The sequence below is a fragment of the Ornithodoros turicata genome, chromosome 6 (genome assembly GCF_037126465.1).
Source record: "Ornithodoros turicata isolate Travis chromosome 6, ASM3712646v1, whole genome shotgun sequence".
NCBI lineage: Eukaryota > Metazoa > Arthropoda > Arachnida > Ixodida > Argasidae > Ornithodoros > Ornithodoros turicata.
In genome coordinates, this window is record NC_088206.1 from 52,265,730 (window position 1) to 52,286,486 (window position 20,757).

Here is a 20,757-nt window from a genome sequence, read left to right on the forward strand (position 1 = left end):
GGGCGCTGACAGCATTTTGGGATACTGTTTCTTCGATATTTTGAAGAATTGTCCCAGTAATTCTTGCGATTATAAAAGTAGTGTTTATTGGTGATTAGTAGCCGGTCATAAGTTCATCGTGTATTACTTCGGTATCACGTGACGGGAGTAGTCCCATTCTGACTTTTTTAGCTGTTGCGGGTCGCAACCTACCGTCCTATTTAATTTTTCTAATTTATGCTGTGTAATAATTAACGCGCTTTGACTGCTTAGGCTCTGTGTGAGGCATTTCACAGGCAAGCACTACCAGGTCGCACACGGAATTAGGGGGGTCAAATTTCGCTTTACAGTTCATTTAAGCATCTTGGGCATGCACTTACTCCTGAGCAATGTATTATTATTTCTTTATTTTTGTGCGGCTAGCGTACCTGCAGTGTAACCTATTCAATGCGAAGAACTATATACATCGCGTACGACAACCTGTGTAAGCCGTACACGGAATCTGTAAACGGAAGCTAAGGTAATTACGTCTTGCCAGATATGCTTCACCTGCGGCAAAAGTGTCTTGAAGGAAAATCAGCGGTACATTTGGAGTACAATGCCTGTCGCGATATTTCACTGCGTTTAATATATTTTCGTATTCCTGCTTCTGTTCACGCATTCCTATTTCGTATTCCTGTTCACGATGCTTTGTTTATGAGCTCCGAACAATAGAATTGCAAAACACAGGTTCAAATATGATATCAATACACTCACGCTAGTTTTGCAACTGGTTCTCTGGCAGAAACTAGCTTCGTACCTCATATTATGCAGTATTGATGCACACCTGTTTGTGTTTCACAAACATCGCGCGCACTCACTCCCCGGCTCACGCACGGCGCGTACTCACTCCCCAAGTGTTTGTTTTGTATATATTTATTTGAATAAAGTGTAGCCTCCGCAGTGGTACCGGACCATGCTCTGGACCTATATAAGCAGCGTCCTGGGTCACTGCCGGGGGTCGTTGGTTGTATCTCTGGAAACTGTCTCGGCCTCTTGTCACTCTGCCTCTCTAGCACCGCTCCTCGCCTTGTGTGAGGACTTGTATCTTCCCTCGGCTGTCGATGTCGCGAAAGAGGTAGACTCCCCTTCCAGCTGTGGATGCTTAGGATTTCCCGCCTGTGTCGTACGGAGTCAGTAGGGTTGTGGGCAGATTAGTTTCCGATAGAGCATTCATAATCGCGACATTTGGTTTAGGTCTGCTGTACAAATATGCAGATGTCGTAATTTGCCTGGAGCACGTTTTCAATTTGTGTACCACCTCTCTATTGCCTGCATGAGCCCTGAAGGAAAATAAATGATTATGATGATGATGATGATGTTTATGGTAGCATTTTTTTTCGCTCCCCCAGTGGAAAAATAATTCCGACGCCACTGCTTGATGGTGAAATTGAGAAAGATCGTCACATCAGTCTGCCCGAGCAACTAAAAGGAATAACAAGAAAAAGAATCGTGCTTCGCATTTATATTTCCCTTTTTTACTGTCTACGTCCTCCATATTATGAAAAGTAGCGGTAGCGGTAGCGGAGAAAGAGTCAGCCGCTGCCCATATTTGTAGCGGAATAGTTTTCCCGTTACCAATATAAAATGTAGCGGCATCGCTACTCTGTTATTGAATAAAGTAGCGAATACGGTAGCGGCGCTACTAGTAGCGCCGCTATGTGCAATACTGCAAAATACAAAGGTAATCTGAGCTACAAAGTGCTGTAGAAATTGAAGGAGCAATAACCTTGGGTCGATGAGTAGCGGCACCGCTATGGCTTCCAAATACGGCGCTGAGACGAGGTTTGAATGATATCGTCGTTATAATCTAGTGTGTCGTGATTGAAAGAGACTCTGGCCATTGTGAGGAGCCTAAAAAAGAGGCTCGACCTTTTAAGTACTCTTGAGCGTTTTTCATTGGCTGCTGTTTTCCATGCGGGCCGCCATAACACAAAAATTTTCCCGAAGATGGCAGCATAGTTTGGAACGGCGAAGCGAGAATTTTATGTTAAAAATTTTCACGCCGTACTTTAGTTTTGTCATGCAAGTATATATTGCGTTGTAATTACCTTGGAAATCACCTTTGAGTTACGCTCCAGTGTCGATGTTTACGTGAAAATATTATGTTTCGTCATCCCTGTTATTCCAAGTAAAGAGAGCGATCGCAAGCAAATGGTAAGAAAAAAGCTACGGATACCTAAAAATTTGCATTTTACAACATACTTTTATTCATACACACTCCTTTAACAGTTCTTGATTCTATCTTGTTGTATTTCCTAATTAAAATAGGTGATCTATTGCAACAAGCGGCTCTGCCGGCCAGTCAATTCTGCTTGCACAAACACCTCTGCTGTTCTGCGTCTTCCCCACATGCCCCTCTCCATCGAGATGGTAGAAAACTGGCCGCCAAATCCGCTATGCTGATAGGTCTCCAGAGAATATCCTATTCAATGCAAATCCAATCCAATCCAGTTTCCCGAAAATGGTGGCACCCGTCAATACAAGTGTAATCATCTTGGATACAAAAGGGAGATGGTGCAGGCAATCTGGAAATGAAGCCATGGTGAAGGGCACCGAGAGACACGGCTTTGAGAAATTGAGATTTGTTGTGTGTCTTTGTTTGACTGTGTCTCTTGGCGCCCTTTCCCATATGGGAGCAGTAAACACGATGTCTACGATGTCTGTCCAGAAAGTTCGTGCAGCGGGTATGCTGAGCGGTAGTAGGTGAACTGGTGGCGCATTTCTCCGGCTTTCCACATTGGACTATATGTGTGTGACGTTCGCTAGCTGTCTAGCGTCTCTAGGAGAATGCCTCGCTTTGTGCATCCTCGTTTTGTGGAAACGTTTCTTGCTCATTGTCAAAATTGAGATAGACCAATAGCTCGAACAACGTATTCACATAAAGTTTCTTGTAAACCTCGGCAGGAATGGCTCGGAAATTCATAAAATGTTACAGCAGGCATACGGAGAGGGTGCACTAAAGGAAAGGAAGGCTTTCAAGTGGGTTGAGCGTTTTCGAGGAGGCCGTGAAGACACTAAAGACGATTCAAGGTCAGGATGCTCCTCCACCTCAACCGATAATGAAAACATCGAGTCCATGCGCTCTCTTATGTTAAGTGACCGGCGACTGACTGTCCGAATGAAAGGAGAGGAGTGTGGTTTGGGAAAATCACCGAAATCGAAATGCGCCAAGATTGTGCCGAAACTGCTTACCCCAGAACAGCAGTTTCGACGGAAGGAATGTTGCTTGGACTGGAGATCGTTAGAGGACAATGTCGATTTCGTGGATACGGTGGTTACAGGCGACGAGTCATGCATCTACGAGTACGACATCGAGTTGAAGTCCCTAGAGCAGAGAGTGGAAACAGTAAGATGAGCCGAGGCCGTAAAAATCACGAAAAAACAAAACAAAGATCAAGGTCATGTTTCTAGTTTTCCTTGACTGCCGTGGAACTTCGCACCACGAATTCGCGCCTGAGGGCCAGGCTGTGAACGCAGCTTTCTATGTGGAGCTTTTGAAGCGTTTGAGAGACCGTGTGCGGCGCTTGCGACCGGGATTGTGGGAGGGTAGGCGATGGATTCTGCACCACGACAACATCCCCGCCCACAATGCACTAATTGAGCGTGAGTTTTTGACTCGCAACTCCATTACCGTGCTTGAGCACTCACCTTACTGCCCTGCTTTAGCGTCCATCTACTTTTCCCTATTCCCAAAATGCAAAATGGTGCAGCGAGGTTGCCACCTGGGAGGTGTGACGACAATAAAAAAAGAAACGACATCCCTGCTGAAGTGCTTCACAGAAGATAGCTTTCAAAGGTACTTGCAGCAACGGCAACAGAGGTGGGACAGGTGCATCATATCTAGCGGAGAGTAGTTTGAAAGGGACCACAGTGATGTACCCCAACCTTGTAAAACAAAAGTTTTGTAAACGTACTGCACGAACTTTTTGGCTCGTATTTTGAGCTCGTGATTGGCCAGAGAGCTCAAAAAGTGGGTTTAGTTAAAGGTTTAGACAGGTCCCATTAATGGCCAAACTCCTTGTTTTTTATACACGGCTCTGATGTGATATGAATACGAGCGGCACAAGACACAGCGATCGACACAGGTGTCCCACCACAATCTCATCAATGCGCCAAGAAAACCTGAATCATCATCGTCATCAACAACAATCTCATCACAGGTTCCGTCGTGCACCCCAGTTTCAAGAGAGACATGTGACAACTTAGTACATCTACGTATATGGCATATTTTCTGAATGCAATCAGAGCTGGAGCTTCTATTGTGGAAAGTCACACGTGATCTGAGGGGGAGGCTACTGAAAGCTTTACATTTGAGTGTGGGAAACACAAAAGTGCTGCACGCCTAGCAGGACACTCCTGGGCTCTTCAACTAGTGTCTCGTGCTGTTTACGGGGTGAATAAGGGTGCACGAGTAATTCCTGCGTCTTTTGTTTATTTGGCTGGTCACCCTGTGCTGTAGCACTCACGATCTGCATTAATTCCATGTCTGCAAGCCGCTCGCGCTGGGTTCCTCAACTTCTAGTACATCATGCTGTTTGCGGTGTGAGTTGGGGTGGACGAGTACTTCTTGCTTATATTGCGTATTCTTCTGTGTACCTAGTAGTGCGAATTGGTGCACTGCCTTAATAACACGCGATACGCTACAGCAGCATCTCTTCACCAGCTTTCCATGGAATTGTTTTACTGCCGAAAAAACAACAACAAAGACATGCTGTCATATTCGTGAATAATTTAATTTCGTTGTTCCTTGGACCAGCTACAGCTACTCAGTAGAACACCGAGATATGAGTGATATTTTTTTACAAAAATTAAAGGAAGCAGATACAATATGTGTGTAAAGAAAAATAAGGCATGAGTGCTTAACAGAAGATGGTGTTTTCCAGCCACTGAAACGAGAGAAAGTGAAATGAAATTATATAACACATTGTGGTGATCAAAACGTATCAGGATACGATAAGAAATTTCACTTTGTGTACCTCGTTTAGTGTAAGAGTAAGGGCGTCACCAGTTCTTTTCATCTCGAAAACCTCTGCGAGTTCCAAATTTTAAAAGTTACCGGTGACTTAGAACACAAACAAGAAGGAAATGATAATCTGGAAGACAGTAACACAGTAGAGAATATTACCCGTCATGGTATGCAGTCTGGCGACCGAGTGAATGAAGTCCTGGAAGCTTAGGTTTCCACCCTGGTTGGCATAGCGGGTAGCGACTGCATTCAACACAGCAGAGTTGAGGGAGCACCCTGTATTAAATTAACACGCTGTAGTGCAGATGAATGTTTGGACACCATGCTTGCAAACAAACGACGCATTACCGACTGATTGCAATGCGTTCCGGAGGTCACCCCTATTCAGGCCATCATTCTTTTTGCAATGCTTCAGGAAGGACTTCTACAACAGACAAGGTGAACAATGGAGAAAATCTCTAGAGGGCTACAATCATTTGGCTATGAGCCCCAACAGGTGCCGTCCGAGCCGTTGTAGTGACCTAGTACCAGAACGACGCATTAGATGTTAGCGATAATTTCTGCACACATGAGACCTTATCGTCGTTAGGAATAAAAGTATACTAATCGCAAGATCTCCAAGTCTAACAATTCCAAGCCAAAGAAGAAGAAGAAGCAAAAAGAAGATAAGAATAATTGGGAGTATATTTGCGCGTAAGGTGAGTCCACCCACAAAAGAAGAAGACCTCGAGAGAGAGAGCCTTCTTCAAAACGCGTTGGCTTGGGCGAAACGAAAAATATATATAAATAGGTAACATTTCCTTGAGTTTGAGGAACACACGATACGAAGAGGACAACACACGACTCAAACGAGCAATGAAGCAAGAATGTATATTCATTTCTTCTGCCCATATTCATGTATTACATGAAACCTGGCCAGGTAGACTGTAAAACCATGTCGAACATTACCGTGTTGCACTCTCATACACACCTTTCCGGATGAGATGGTCTCATTACGCCCAACATGGCGTCCTGTGTACTGAACTTTCCCTTACCTCTTTTTCGTACTTGAGAATATTTAGTTATTAATCAATTATTAATGAGTATCATCATTGCTGGTTTGAGTGCTGTGTACTGTTCGCTTCCTTATACTTTATCAGTTTCCATTTCCCTAACTCACCCACGTTACGTATGCGTCAGCTGGCCTGAGGCATTTCGTCTGTAGTACATGCAAGTAGTACGTGTAAATTCCTCACATTGTCCGCAAAACGCAGAACAGACGTATGCATAAAACGGATTTGTATCAGGGCAACGAGGAGTCGCACGCAATCCTCGGAATAGTCATCCTCGGAATATAAAGAGAAGGCAGACTTACTTTCCACGCATGTATATTGGCCCATAGTGCCTTGAATTGGATGATGTCAATTCTTCCGATGTTATCATGCTGCCCAACTGCATTAAGGATGCCTTGCTTTCGCGGTTAGAGTACAGGCGTATTTTAGCTGCCCCTTGATTGTGTCAGCTCACAGAGACTTAACCACTAGTGTGAAAGGATACGTCATGCAGCGCCAGCAGGCTGCGACAGGCGTCCAGCGATAGTTCCTCAGGATTGTCTTCTGAAAAAAAAAAAAAATAAATAAATAAAATATATATATATATATATATATATATATATATATATATAAAGAGGGGGAAAAGCCATTTAAAAAAAATAAGTAAATGATGCTAGACGTGTTTGAAACTCAAACTTACAGATTAAAATGGCTTCTATGGCTGCACGTAGAGAAACAGATACTCATTGAACGATGCGACAGCACCAGAGGACACGTGTTTCGCCGTGTTTGCGGCTCATCGGCCCTGGGTAGCTGCGCATCGTTCGGGATTGGCAAACCAGGGGTCACAAACCAGGGGTGTATATCGCTCGCTGAGTGACCCCTGGTTTGCCAATCCCGAACGATGCGCAGCTACCCAGGGCCGATGAGCCGCAAACACGGCGAAACACGTGTCCTCTGGTGCTGTCGCATCGTTCAATGAGTATCTATATATATATATATATATATACGCTACAAAATTTAGGTTCGAACGACCAGGATGTTGAATATAGATAGGGGAGAAAAGACACCAGAGACTGAAGTAGGGAGTAGGGGAAGTTATTTATTAAGCTGGCATTTAAACTAAGGGTCTGGGGAAGTCTACGTTTCGGCGGAAGCTCCGCCTTCTTCGGGACTGACTGACTTCGGGACAGTCCCGAAGAAGGCGGAGCTTCCGCCGAAACGTAGACTTCCCCAGACCCTTAGTTTAAATGCCAGCTTAATAAATAACTTCCCCTACTCCCTACTTCAGTCTCTGGTGTCTTTTCTCCCCTATCTATATATATATATATATATATATATATATATAGGTCGAGGGAAGTACAAAAGTCAAACGGCCACGAAGTTTTACAGTTGTGGAAGGAAAAAGACGCGGGCAACAGATTTTAGGGAAGTTAGAAACACTAGTTCACATTTAATAGGCAGAAATTAAAAGTTGAATGAAAAACGGGGTCGACGTTTGGACAGTGGCACTGTCTTCGTCAGGACAAAAAAAAAAAAAAAAAAAAAAGGAAAAACTTTTTTTTGACGAAGACAGTGCCACTGTCGAAACGTCGACCCCGTTTCTCATTCAACTTTTAATTTCTGTCCATTAAATGAACTAGTATTTCTAACTTCCCTAAAATCTGTTGTCCGCGTCTTTTTCCTTCCACAACTATACAGGGTGTCCCAGAAAACGTGTCATTGAATTATAATAAAAAAACTACGACACCTAGAATCATGCGGTCAACGGCATTTGTTCTTATTAGGTTTTTGCCACCTTGTAAAGTTAATGTCATGTACCCCAAGTTTAATTATGCAAATATTTGCGAAGTGAACTCAGAAATTTGCCAAGGGAAGGTCACTTTTTTACCCCACCAATATGAAGAGCGTGCCGAATTCACTCAAATCCATGATAATTGACAGTAATATTCCCGAACTGTCTCATCGGAAAAAATAGCCGAATATCATGCTTCTCGGAGCACCGGACCATAACGCGCGATGTCTTTCTGAGCGCAATCGCTCGCAGTCCGACGAAAGGAGGTTCCGAAGCCAGCCCACAGGGTGATAGTAGAAAAAGTAACAGCTCCTAAAATTGGGGGAGGGAAAGCATTATCCCAGCGAAAGTCGGACGTGATAAGCCATGCCTCCGTTATCTCTTTCTGCGATGCCGGGGTGGGCTGGGTTTCCAACCTCCTTTCGTCGGACTGACACAGATTGCGCTGAAAAATTCATCGTGCGCTATTCTGTGCGACCTCCGTAGAGCATGATGTTCGGCTATTTTTTCCTATGGGATAGCTCCTGAATATCCCTGTCAATTATCATTATTTGAGTAAATTAGACACGCTCTTGACATTGGTGGGGTAAAAAAGTGACCTTGCCTAGGCAAATTTCCGACTTAGGCTCGCAAAAATTTACATAATTAAACTTACGTTACACGACATTCACATGAGGAGGTGGCAAAAACCCAGTAAGAACAAATACAGTTGACCGCATGACTCTAGGTGGTGTAGTTTTTTTATTATAATTCAATGACACGTTTTCTGGGACACCCTGTATGTATATATATATACATATATTTGTTCAATCTGAGCCATATATCCCACCAGAATGCGGGGCTTGTCGGAGCTTCGGTTTCGTTTCATCGTCCTAGCCTTGGAATAATCCACCAATCAGCACATCGCTGGATAGTGAATCCAGTGCTAGCGCTATTAACATTGGAGTGTCCGAGTGTAGTGCGTAACGAGATGGGGTGGGGATGGTTTATCCTATTCTGGAAGCAGCTTATCCTCGCTTTGAACTACACTCTTAAAAATGAACTTCACCGCATAGCACGCTCCTAGCCAACCATCATCTCGAATGATACCGTTATCTGCCCTGATTTGTTGAAAACGGGAGCCGTACGCCATTTTTGTGACAATTATGATCCGCATAAGTGTCACAGAAAAGGCGTACGCATACCACTTTGAACAAATCAGGGCACATAGCGATATCATTCGAGATAATGGTTGGCTAAGAGCGTGCTATGCGGTGAAGTTCATTTTTAAGAGTGTACAGCAAGATAATACGTTCTATAGCCCCGATAACACCTTGTTTTGCCGTTTCAAATGTCTTAAACGACAAGTCGCGAGACGACAAGGCGAAGTCGATTCGTCAACCTCGTCTGCTATAGAAGGGCCAGAAGAAGGGTTCTCCCAGAGATGGTGGTAGGAGGTTTCCTCGTTGCGAAATTTCGTTTAGTGGGCAAGGCAGATCACGCTCCCTAATGGAATATTCCTACAATACCCTAAGCGCTTCCAAGTAAGACACACCCTTCTGGAGAAGTGACGTAAGCATATCCCTCATTTGGAAAGCGCCGATAGCAGCATCCTTGCCTGCTGTTGCGGCAAACATTTCTCTTGCGTGTTTCCATTCTGGGTCGTCCAGCGCCACAGTACCCTGTATGACAGCGGGATTGCTGCTCAGTACTGAACGTGGTGGACGTTCAGACACCAAGCACATTTCGTCTACTCACATAATTTGATGATGTCAGCAAGCCTTCGGTATTGTCGTGCAAGCTGCGATTGAAAATGTGTGTTAGTGAAAAAGAAAAAAAAAACACACGATATCTCTGACCTTTCTGTATGCTACACACACTTGAGAAGAGGAAGAAGATAAAGTGGGGTTTATCGGCATAATTTGAATATGGTCGACGAGCCCAACATAGTTGCAACTGTACTTTTAACTTGTCTTTATTACAATTATATTAAGACGTCTGTCTGTTGTGACATTTTTATTAGAGGCCACGTTCGAAATGATGATAGCACGTTCAAAGAAGGTTTGTTTTTATATGCTTATATACAGGGTGTTTCACAAGAGGATGTCACTAAATTCCTAAAAATAGGTTTTACTTCAAAACATGATAAAACCAGGGTGTCTAAAAGCTAAAATTCGGGTTCTGTTCGGGTGCGGGCTCGGGTTGCTTGGATATCGTTCCGGTTCAGTTCCGGCTAGGCCGCGCCAAAAATCGAACCGGTTCTACGGCGCGCCAACTAGGGGCTATTCTCGTCAAAAAGTAATCGACGGCGATTACTATACGTCACGAACTGTTGGGCAGAGCTAGCAGAACACGCTCTAGCCATAGGTTCCGCCCTCATCTATAATTGAGGTAGATTACTTTGATGAGAGAAGGGCCGCGCCCAGCTTTTGATAAAATATCGCCAGATACCGCCCTGTCGGACTCCCACCTCTTTTCGAGGATATAAAAAAAGAAAAGAGAAAAGAACTGTCCGATGTCCACTTTCCAAGTTGTGACCAGATAATTGACAAAGTGACTTCGTCCGAATCCCCCTCCCACCAGAAGACCCGAGCACTGAGCACTGGAGCATCGTTTCTCAATGTGTTTGAACGCTGACCGGAACAACGGTGAGCAGTAACATTGCCTCAGTCTTCTCGGCGACCTCCTTCTGTGTCAGACTGATAACTTATGGGTATCTCCCCGTAAAACATTACTTATCAGACAACTGCAATCCGGAAATCTGTCACGTTCCCCGTTTACTTAGCACATTGACACTTGACGCGATCCTGCTTACTTTCGTTTTTAGGCCTTTCAGACCGAGCACAACCAGACCGCGGGAGAATTACCCAAGATACTATAGCGTTTGATAGCTGAGTGTATTTTCGTTGTTATTCGCCAGCGCGGACCTGCCGGTTCCTGTCGCATTTCTCCTTCCCCAAATACACTCCAATCTCAAATATTTTCACAAGCGGATACATATGCGTCATGTCACCTAACGTGTTGAAAGGGTTGGAATGCTATTTGCGTCACACGTCAACATGTCTAATCGGTATCAAACTGAGTTTTGGTTATGATGACTGTGGCTGATAACGGTACGTTGCTTATGCTCCTGACACACGGTCACGTTTGAACTGCTTTCCATTAGGGATCCTTTACAGTTGCAAAGGACACTTTCGCGAAAGCAGCGGCTAGAGCGACCTCCTTTTTGGTGTTTCGTTTGAAACATATACCCAAAGATATAACAGTCCGGTAGTTAGACAACAGTAACAGTAAACATAACAATATGACCAATGAATTAAAAATACGTAGTGCAACTACAATATGGACGCTGAATACGAGTAGTTGAAAAATGAAAACACGGTCTAGCCTTCGTTCGATGGTACTGTCGTTGTATCGTACTTCGTTAGAGGCTACGCCATACGCCATATTCCAGATGAAAAGGAGATCGCCGGTCTCACCTTTCCAAAAGGACCACTTCGTAAAAGGAGGTTCTCCTTTGAATGTGTGTCACGTCACGCAACGCCTTTCCGTTAAGTGTCCGTTTGTGGAAAGGAGTTCAGGACGTCCTCGTGTGCCAGGGGTAGTAGTTGGCTAAATGGCACATTATCCGCGTTTACATAAAGGCGAAAAAGGTCGACTGAACGAGAGAAGTCAATTTCTCCTCTGCATGTAAACCGGCGTGTACAGAGTTAGAAGAGAAGTCGACACAGCGAAAACAAGTCGTTATAGGATGAGGTAGCTTAGACGAAGGTTGTAGGCCGAAACCAATCAGGCAACTTATCCTGAAGCCTCCCCTAAGTTCTAGTCAAGCGTTCTGTGACCTTGGGAGTCTCGTAGCGAATTCAGTTGGTCGTTCTAGTGCGCGAAAAGCTACACTGGATCGAGCGCGCATGTTCTCCTATAGTCGTTTCTGAGCAACATGCCACATGTTCCGCTGGTCGTTCGCGTGCATGCAGCGTGCGCTCGCGAGCACCGAATCCGTGCCGGTCAGGCCACACAGAGAATATCAGTGGTGTGGACCGGAACACGGGCTCCCAAGTTCGCTTCTCACCCTCCTTTGCATTGTTTACACTTCCTCAGCATGGCCGTCATTGAACCGGCGGACTGCGGATGTGGGATGCTTGGGGTGAATTAAGTTCGTCGAGTTCACACAGCTTAAGCAGTAGCAGTAGTTACACCACGCTTTTAGCTAAGGCATTCGACACATTTTTTTTGTGCACAGGCGAAGCGTCCGAAGGTGGGGAATATACGTCGTGGACACACTTCCGCGCTTCTCGGACGATGAGGTATGAATGTGGTTTGTGGCTATGAATGCGGGTTGTGTATGTGAATTATGGCATTGGCATGTACTTTATGTTTAAAGTGGTTATTAAAGTTGTTGTCCTGCGGCCGGGACTCTATCTTGTGCATTGGTTGAGTCCTCCCGTTGCCGGTGTTGCCAGCGCGGCGCAGCGATGGTTGAACGCGGTTTCGGTTTCGCGTTTTTGCTCAATACTGGCACCATCAAGCATGATCTGCTGGCGTGGTTTTCCTGCACAGGACCTACACCGTCGCACTACACTGGCCTGCACTCGAAGGACCAGCTGAATTCGCTATCAGTCGATTGTCGTGCAAACCCTCGCCATTCAACTTTCACGATTAGACGACTGGGGCTCCCAGTCGACATATCGTTCCATGTAGACGCAGTTCTTTACAGACCAACATGAAGACGACCTAGAGTGCACTGAGACAGAAAGAGAAGGAAAGTCCAAAGGAATAGAAGAAGTAGCTAGTCCACTTTGAAAATTACCATCCATGCAGTTACCCGTGACCGCTACGTACCTACCTTGCTCTTTTTGACATGAAAAAAAAAAAAAATACAGCTGACAATTATTCAATACCACGTGTGCTTACTATGCAACGTTATGCTTGGAGGTGATGATCCTCAGCAGAAATCGGCCTTCGTCCGACGTGTTAGCAGAGAACGGGATAACGCAATAGGTACCCGGGTACAGTCTTGTGCGCTTGGTTACCTCTCGGGTGTTCAGGAAACCATCAGATACCTGAGCAGTGGTCATGTGCTCCCGGTTCGCCTCTAAGAACTTCCTGTCCAGAGGCTTTGCACATGACTCCGGGTTCTCAACCTGGACAGAAAGATAAGAAGCTAATGCATTGTTACACGAATCCTACCAGGGTTTATTGGCTCGAACATGAAACATGTGAGAGAGGCGAATGAGTTCAGAGAATCTGAAAGGTGAGGACTAGCACGTTTTCAGATAGTTCGGAAATTTGTTATCTTTTGTTGGTGGTTTGTGTCAGCAGAAGCGTCGGTGAAACGACGCCTGGCTCCGGTATAGATACGTGTTTTTGCGGACTAGTTGAACTCCGCGGTTGCATTTGAGTCATCCACGTGTCTGTGACCGTTATTTTATGTCTGTGGTCGTTTCTTTTTTCTTTTTTTGTATTTCGCATTTAGAAGGACCTTTGGCTAGCGTGAATAATGATTATCAGTGATATTTCTTTTATTCGATTTAATTCCCAAGATATTCTTTGTACATTTCCAAGGTGTATTCTTTCATGGTAAACAAGAGCATGGTGAACTCTATCTTCAGTTATATCCCCGTAGAAAGTGACCACATGCGCGTAATGGGATGTAACTTTATTTGTCGCGTCCATATTTTAATGCATGGTTTAGGGTTTACTGAGATCCCGCTACTGCCGAATGATTGGCTTAAGCAAACCGAGGATGTCATTTTGACTGAATCGGCAGTATAAGGTGTTCTACTGTTCCTCAGATACCTTTATTTCATTTTCCGAGGTCAGATGTCGTTCGTTAAAGAATGACAGTTCATGAAATATGCAACTGGGCGCTGTGAGGCTTAAAGGGATTTTGAACAGAGCCTCAAAACCTCTGTAAGCACATGTAACGCATTCTGGCCGCTAATGCATTCACCGCGCGGAGTGTGAAGCAAACATTGGTTTACCATCACTCCACATTAACACCAGCAATGGGGTACACTCTTAGAAATGAACTTCACCGCATAGAACTGTCTTGCCCAACCGTCATGTCGAATGATATCTTTACCTGCCCTGATTTGTTGAAAACGGGAGGTGCACGCCTTTTTCGTGACAATTATGGACAGCGTAATTGTCACAAAAAAGGCGTACGCCAGCCGTTGTCAACAAATCAGGGCAGATAACGATATCATTCGAGATGATGGTTCCATAAGAGCGTGCTATGAGGTGAAGTTCATTTTTAAGAGTGTAGAGTATCGGTGCAACTCTCCATTCAACTTTCCCCGGCGATGCAGCTCTCCATTCATAACCACAAAATAAAGTTGCTGCTGTTGTTGTTGTTGTTCATTAAAGACCACGGCCAAAAAAAGCAACTACTGCGAACCCACTTTTTCCGGCGCAGACAGTTGACAGACAGTTGCCATGCTGGCAGGCTTCTCTAACCTAAGGCCTCATCAACTTCTTTAAGGCCTCATTTGACAAGTGAGTTTGTAAATAGATTATGTCAGTTCTAGACATGAAGCAACTGTATTTCGTCAACGTCTGGCCCAGCCCTGATTTATGTATCGCCGGCCAACACTTCCGTATCCTTGTAACCAAGCAAACAAGAAGATATGGGGTTGCACAACACAAAGGCGAACGAGTCTGCTGTTGCATGACGCGAACGGTAGTGAAACGCACACGCTTGTAATCCCTCGTGGCACCACTAATTTTTTCTCCGATTCCGTATATCAATATGACATGGTTCCTGCGAGCACGTACCTTATATATGACGAACCCAGTGAACAAGAACATCCTCTCCTTTTCAACCTCTCCTCGCCGATGTCTTTGCAACAACGACACGATGAGTGTGCACTTTCCGTCCACACTGTCTGCTTGTTTCAGTTCAACGAAGTACTGGGGGTTCCTCCAGAACTCATAGAGGTCACCTGGCATGCAATGAAAGTGGGTATTAGGATATCACTTCTGCAATTTACTTTACCAGATTCCGGCTTGGACACCCTAGCCAGCCAGCCTAGCTAGACTCTCGCCATCTCACTATGTCAAAGTTGCTTGGTCCATGGCCAAATCCTGTCCACCAACGCTGTGCCCTAAAAGCACTCCTAACTTTTTGGACACTGTAGAACTTCGGTACTCACTGTGAGGCGACTGATTATTTTATATCACCACATTACCGCCAGCAATGGGGTAGGCTTGTCAGCAGCGTGTCAGCACGACCTCACGAAGCCTACTACACTGGACTAACTGTGTAGAAATGGGTGAGGCGAACTATATGTCGTACAGGTAGCAAACTTTTGTTCTGCTTAACTGATTATTTAATTGTGTAATTACAATTTCTTGAATTGTTTATTGTTGCGTCGCGAGATGTGGCTTGAGGTTTGCCGGATTCATTTAGCTCTTCTTCTGCTTTTTAAGTATTGAGAGAGGTCATTTAGCTGTTTCACAATACTTCCCTACAGAGAACACGGCGTGGGTCGCCACTGATGCTTGTAAGTCCGTATAAGCCTATGTTTGCAGGCGAGTATCTCGGAGGTATCTCCGACTTTCCAAGTGCTTGTAATGGTTTCGAAACACAAAAGAAGACCAAAAGCGTGTGCCGAGAACTTGTCGTGTTGAGTTGCGCGCTGACCCAACCGATGAAGACGACAGCTGCTGTCTCTACTCTTTGAATTGACCCTCAGCCACGGCAACCTGGTCCTGCAATCTCGATGTCAGTCCCAATGCCATCGATCAAATCTCGAGCACGGTGTGAGGCTGTCCGAGCGAGCCTTGGAAGGGTGTCAAGTGACATTCGCGGTGCTGAACAGTACCCTGTTCTGGGGACCTGATCTTCGATCCTGAACCTGGTTAACCTTAATCCTGAATCTAATGTCCTGAACCTGAGGACAAGACTTGCGGAACCCCGGCCTCATCCCACCGTCATTCATGTAGTTGTTGTTGCTGCAGAACCTCAGTTGAGAAACACTAGAGTACCCTGGCGATGGAACTCCCTGATCATCATTAAAATAATGTTGTTGTTGTTGGTGTTATTGTTAGGCGCTACCTACTGTGTGGTAAAATTCTGCTATTCAGGAAATGGGTACATTCGACCGAAACATTGGCGGTGGTGGTGATGTGTTCGCTTGCAGGAGTTCGCTTCACGTCAGTAAGAAACGTCTCGACTTCCGCAATGCTGAAGCTAAAGAGTCTACAAGAGTAGCTTCAAATTTATTGTAAACCCTTAACCTTTCCCCTACATTAGCAGCAGTTCACATTTCACTACGTAGTAGTAGTGGTACGGCTTCATGAACCTTATCTGGTCACGACTTTAATTGCTGTTACCTTCCCCGAAGAATCTTCCTCCCGATGTAACTCCGGATATCCACGCCCCTTCGAACGCAATCACTTGCCAACATGGTCCGGGTGCTATCTGGCGCGCCTTCGTGTAGAAAGCCACAGGGTCAACGTAGCAAACGTGAAGAACTTGGAAGTTTTCTAGAAAGTGCCCTAGCCACATCCTGCACGAAAACAGCACTGTTTTTTGTTGTTCCTTTCGATATTCCCTTGTTCAGACAGAGTTAAATGAATACAATGAGCGCGAGTCCCACATGAAGACTGGCAACACAGAACTCTGACATCTCATATTTGTGAAACGCGTCTTGCCTGCAAAATGGGCGTTTTAATTAGTCAACGAAAGGGTCGTGAGAGGGAGGTATTAGGGGGCTTCATCAGTTCAGGGAGGCTAGCTGTAATACTCAGCTGGTCGGACCACCACTGCCTAGAGGTCGCACTGTTAAACCAGAACTTCACCACATAACACAGTGCGGAGCCACCTATCATTCAGAATGATACCATTTTCCCCCTTGCTTGTTCAAAACAGGAGGTGTACGCCATTCTGGAATGATATAATCGCAGACAACATGCAACGTGCACGACAACATCAGCTATACATGACGCAGTTTGGAGAATTGCTGCAAAATGTTTTAGATTATTGCACAGCCGTAATTATCAACAAACCAGGAGACATAATGGTATCATTTAGAACGATGGTTTGCCATGAGCGTACACTCTTAAAAATGAACTTCACCGCATAGCACGCTCCTAGCCAACCATCATCTTGAATGATATCGTTATCGGCCCTGATTTGTTGAAAACGGGAGGCGTACGCCTTATTTGTGACAATTATGAACAGCATAAGTGTAACAAAAAGGCGTACGCCTCCCGTTTTCAACAAATCAGGGCCGATAACCATATCATTCTATATTATGGTTGGCTAGGAGCGTGCTATGCGGTGAAGTTCATTTTTAAGAGTGTATTAGGTGGTGAAGTTCTGCGGAGTGTGCACCAAGTTGTCCCTACACTCTAAAAACAGAACTCCACCGCATAGCACGCTGTGTGTCAACATAGTTGCCACGAATGATAGGGCTATCGCTCCTGATTCGAGGAGAGGGGGTCGTACGCCTTTTTTTGCAGCATCGGTTCAAATAGTACTCGCGTCCATCCGAGCAATGCTGAACCGGACTGCAACTGAGATATCGCAATTTAGATTTGGGAGAATATCATACCTGTGGTATGTGAATAGCGAAAGATAGGCGCGTATACCTCAAGCTAATACTTAAAAATGAGGGGGGATAGGGATAGGCTCGCTTAAAAATGAACTTCACCGCATAGCACGCTCCCAGCCAACCACAATCTCGAATGATATCGTTATCTGCACTGATTTGTTGTAAACGTGAGGCGGACACCTTTTTTGTGACACTTATGCTGTTCATAATTGCCACAGAAAAGTCGTACGCCTATCGTTTTCAACAAATCAAGGCAGATAACGATGTCATTCGAGATTATGGTTGCCTAGGAGCGTGCTATGCGGTGAAGTTCATTTCTAAGAGTGTAGGATACTTTTGAACCGTGGATGTCGCGTTGCTGCAAATGACCAGTCCCTTTGCACATTCTTCACGCCGTACCAATAATGCGTGGCACAGCCGATGCTAGGTGGCTCCTACTGCGCTGTACTTTTGAAGCTCCTCGCTATTCATATCGAAATGACTTGAAAGGCGTCATGTGTTTCCCGTGGGCCACTTGCTGGTCATAGCTCACAAAAACATGAATGAGCCTACGGTCAGCGCACATATGTGCATTTCACTGCCAGGGGTCAGGGTTGGTTTACGGTCGCATGTGTAAGCGACATAATCATGAATAGACAGCAATTTAAGAATAACGAAATACGTACCAGAATTCGCCGTCTCTGTCGAACACCAGTCCCATGGCTTTTCGTTCTTCTTCAGAAACAAGGCCCCACTCAGCCATGCTACTACGTGAATAAATATAGTTCAGAACAGACTCCATAAGAATGCCTGACTGTTACACTAATTCAGGTAGAAATAATCTGATTCAGTCTGGCTCACCTAACGCGTAAATCTGCCCCCAATCATATTTGGTCTGAACAAGTAAGTGAAGGAGTACAGCAACACTAAAATTCACCAGGCCTTACAAATGGCTACATTCTCGCATTGCGGAAAATGCACTATATGGTAAACGTCTCGGCAGTTCTGTAGCCCGGCATCTAGTTAGTCAGTTCGACTAATCTACGAAAGTTTGAGTCGTTGATTCGGAGCTTGTTGACATTTAATCTGTTTTTTTACAACTGGCATATGAAAGAAGCTCGGAATTAAAGCCAGAAGCTCAAGAGCAGCATAAGAAATCATGCATTTCATTGAAGCAATCGGCGTGCGGTGGTTATTTGGTTAGTGGCTAAATTAAGAGGCACTCGGAAGAATAAAGGCACATGCAGAGAAGTCTTCAAGGAGCACTAAGGCTCTTGAAACATATGCATTGTTTACCGCGTTGCGTGAACATATACTACATTCAGGAACCGTCACGCAAAATATACCTCCTTTGGTAAGTGCGAATTTCCTCGGAAAATTAGCTTACAAGAATGCGCGCACCGGCTGCCCTTAGCCTTTAAGTATGCTATGTTAAGGGAGGAACCTCAAGACGAGAGCCGCCGATATTTCGAGACTGTTCTTCTTCCTACTATGTTGGTAAGCCTATAGAGCATTCAGTGCAGTACTCTGCTGAAAGTGCACCTGATTAACCAATTAATTCGTTGCAGAGGTGTGTGTCCTACGCACAGTACTCCATCTCGATTCTACACAACTTCGACGTTCAGTGTGCATGCCTGTGCAGTGACAGGTCCTATAGTCGAAAGATACACAAAATTAACGCTTGACCAATGTGCACTGTTTTTCACTATATTTAGCATCGTGCAACTGTTCCGATGCTTGTATCGGGTCTCTCCCTCATATATAATTAGTTTGCGACACATAATTCCGTCACCAAAATTCAGTCCTTTAGGGGAAATATCATTCTCACTTGTCACTCCAAGCTCCTTTCCACTCCGTGTTGTCCCCGGGTCCGTAAGGATTGCGCAGCCGCACCATGGGCAGCACCATGTTCCTCTTGTTCAAGTACACCTATTAAGGATATCGAACGCTTGTAAAACATAACGTTGTAGTAGATGGAGCAATTGAACATACAAGGACAAACACAAGGCAAGACTCACAACGCCCAGTTGCATCCCACTGATGGTCCCTTTTCTTCAACTGCTATCATTCAATTGCAATACATCAGTTTCAAGCCGCGCGCTATTTTACGGAAATAACACCCACTGTACCATAATTAGGATACCATAGGATTGTAGGGATAGCGGTATGCGGTTAAGGATACCAAGATTAGTAGAAATACTTAATATCGTCGAAACGTGCATTTGCATTTATACATTTGCTAATCCTTAGAAAATCCGCTCAGGGAACAAGGTGTACAGCAAACTGTAACGCGCGGGGTGTTTATGGGGACTTGTCACGTGGGATTACTTGTATGCACTTACTTGGCGCACTGATGTGATGCTGTATGCGTGTCCAGCAACAAGACCGGGCCCTGGATTTCTACCTGCCTAGTTGAAAAGGATGAAAGGAGCGAAAACAATATTCCTCACCGCGTAGAAAAGTATTCCTTGACAGGATATTTATCCTCACCGAAATCTGAGCTGTCATGAGGGACGAATGCTGCTGCGCCTCCAGCATCAGATCAAAGATGCCATCTTGTTGTTTTGCAAGGTTCATACGCAGGGTTAGGCCTCCCGTGAGGTCCAGCATAGCCTCGGCACCCGTTCCATCGTTCAAAGCTTTGTAGGACCCATGAATCCTGGGAGAACAAATTACAGAGGAATAAAAAAATTTAAAGAAAACTATGTGATTAAGTGGTTAACAATGTGATGATGTCAAACATCTTTGTATGATGATAGTGATGATCATGGTAGTAGGAGAAATATATGGTGATAACAGGATGCTTCACAGCAAATTTGTAAAAGCGTCTTTTGTAAAAACTTGAAACGATGTCTCCCCCTCTATGACCTTAAGAGAAGATATCAATTTCAACAGTCGTCCGAGTCCGGCTGCTGCATCTGACTGGACTGGCTGTATCCAACGGCATTCTCAGTACCTTTAGAATCAACGCAACAGTTGACCTCGCGAGGCTCTCAAAAGGCTTGCTCTGAGCATTCTCACGTTACGAACGCCCCCTTCCCAGCCACTCTCTCGAGGATGGCTCGAACAGCCTTTTCGCACGATTCGTGTGGTCGTCCGCTACTTTCTCTTTGTGCAGAGAAATGAGATAGCATTCAGGCTGTCTTGTTCTCAGAAGAAGATGTTCCGTTGTTGCAGGAAGCAAACTGCTTGCTCAAAGTTTGACGATATTCGACCCATACGGTGCCGTCAATAAGAACGAGACAGAAACCCACAGGCCTCTTTAGACTTGGCTTCTTATTGCGCTGTCCATTGTCCGAAAAGCGATTGCTCCTACGAAAGCGTCTTAAATACATAGAAAAAGTTATGTCTCCACGAAATACGCTCAATGGACTGTGTGATGTGCTTGCCCGTATCAGCGAGAGACCGCTCACCTTAGCTGCACTC

At 45.0% G+C, this 20,757-nt stretch overlaps 1 protein-coding gene across 1 annotated transcript in view; it reads right to left on the minus strand.

The window, feature by feature from the left end:
• Positions 1-4,733: 4,733 nt before the first annotated feature.
• Positions 4,734-20,757, minus strand: part of LOC135398033 (calpain-B-like) — a 44,090-nt gene continuing 28,066 nt past the window's right edge. Inside the window, exons 5-19 of the mRNA XM_064629479.1 lie at positions 19,822-19,990; positions 19,674-19,739; positions 19,160-19,260; positions 18,018-18,098; positions 16,130-16,305; positions 14,570-14,736; positions 12,707-12,936; positions 9,551-9,593; positions 9,348-9,474; positions 6,524-6,582; positions 6,342-6,410; positions 5,336-5,411; positions 5,147-5,263; positions 4,998-5,050; positions 4,734-4,907 (exon numbers count right to left, since the gene is read on the minus strand). Coding sequence (XP_064485549.1) covers positions 4,881-4,907; positions 4,998-5,050; positions 5,147-5,263; positions 5,336-5,411; positions 6,342-6,410; positions 6,524-6,582; positions 9,348-9,474; positions 9,551-9,593; positions 12,707-12,936; positions 14,570-14,736; positions 16,130-16,305; positions 18,018-18,098; positions 19,160-19,260; positions 19,674-19,739; positions 19,822-19,990 — 1,561 coding nt within the window. The 3' untranslated portion in view covers positions 4,734-4,880. The remainder of the gene's footprint in view (positions 4,908-4,997; positions 5,051-5,146; positions 5,264-5,335; positions 5,412-6,341; positions 6,411-6,523; positions 6,583-9,347; positions 9,475-9,550; positions 9,594-12,706; positions 12,937-14,569; positions 14,737-16,129; positions 16,306-18,017; positions 18,099-19,159; positions 19,261-19,673; positions 19,740-19,821; positions 19,991-20,757) is intronic.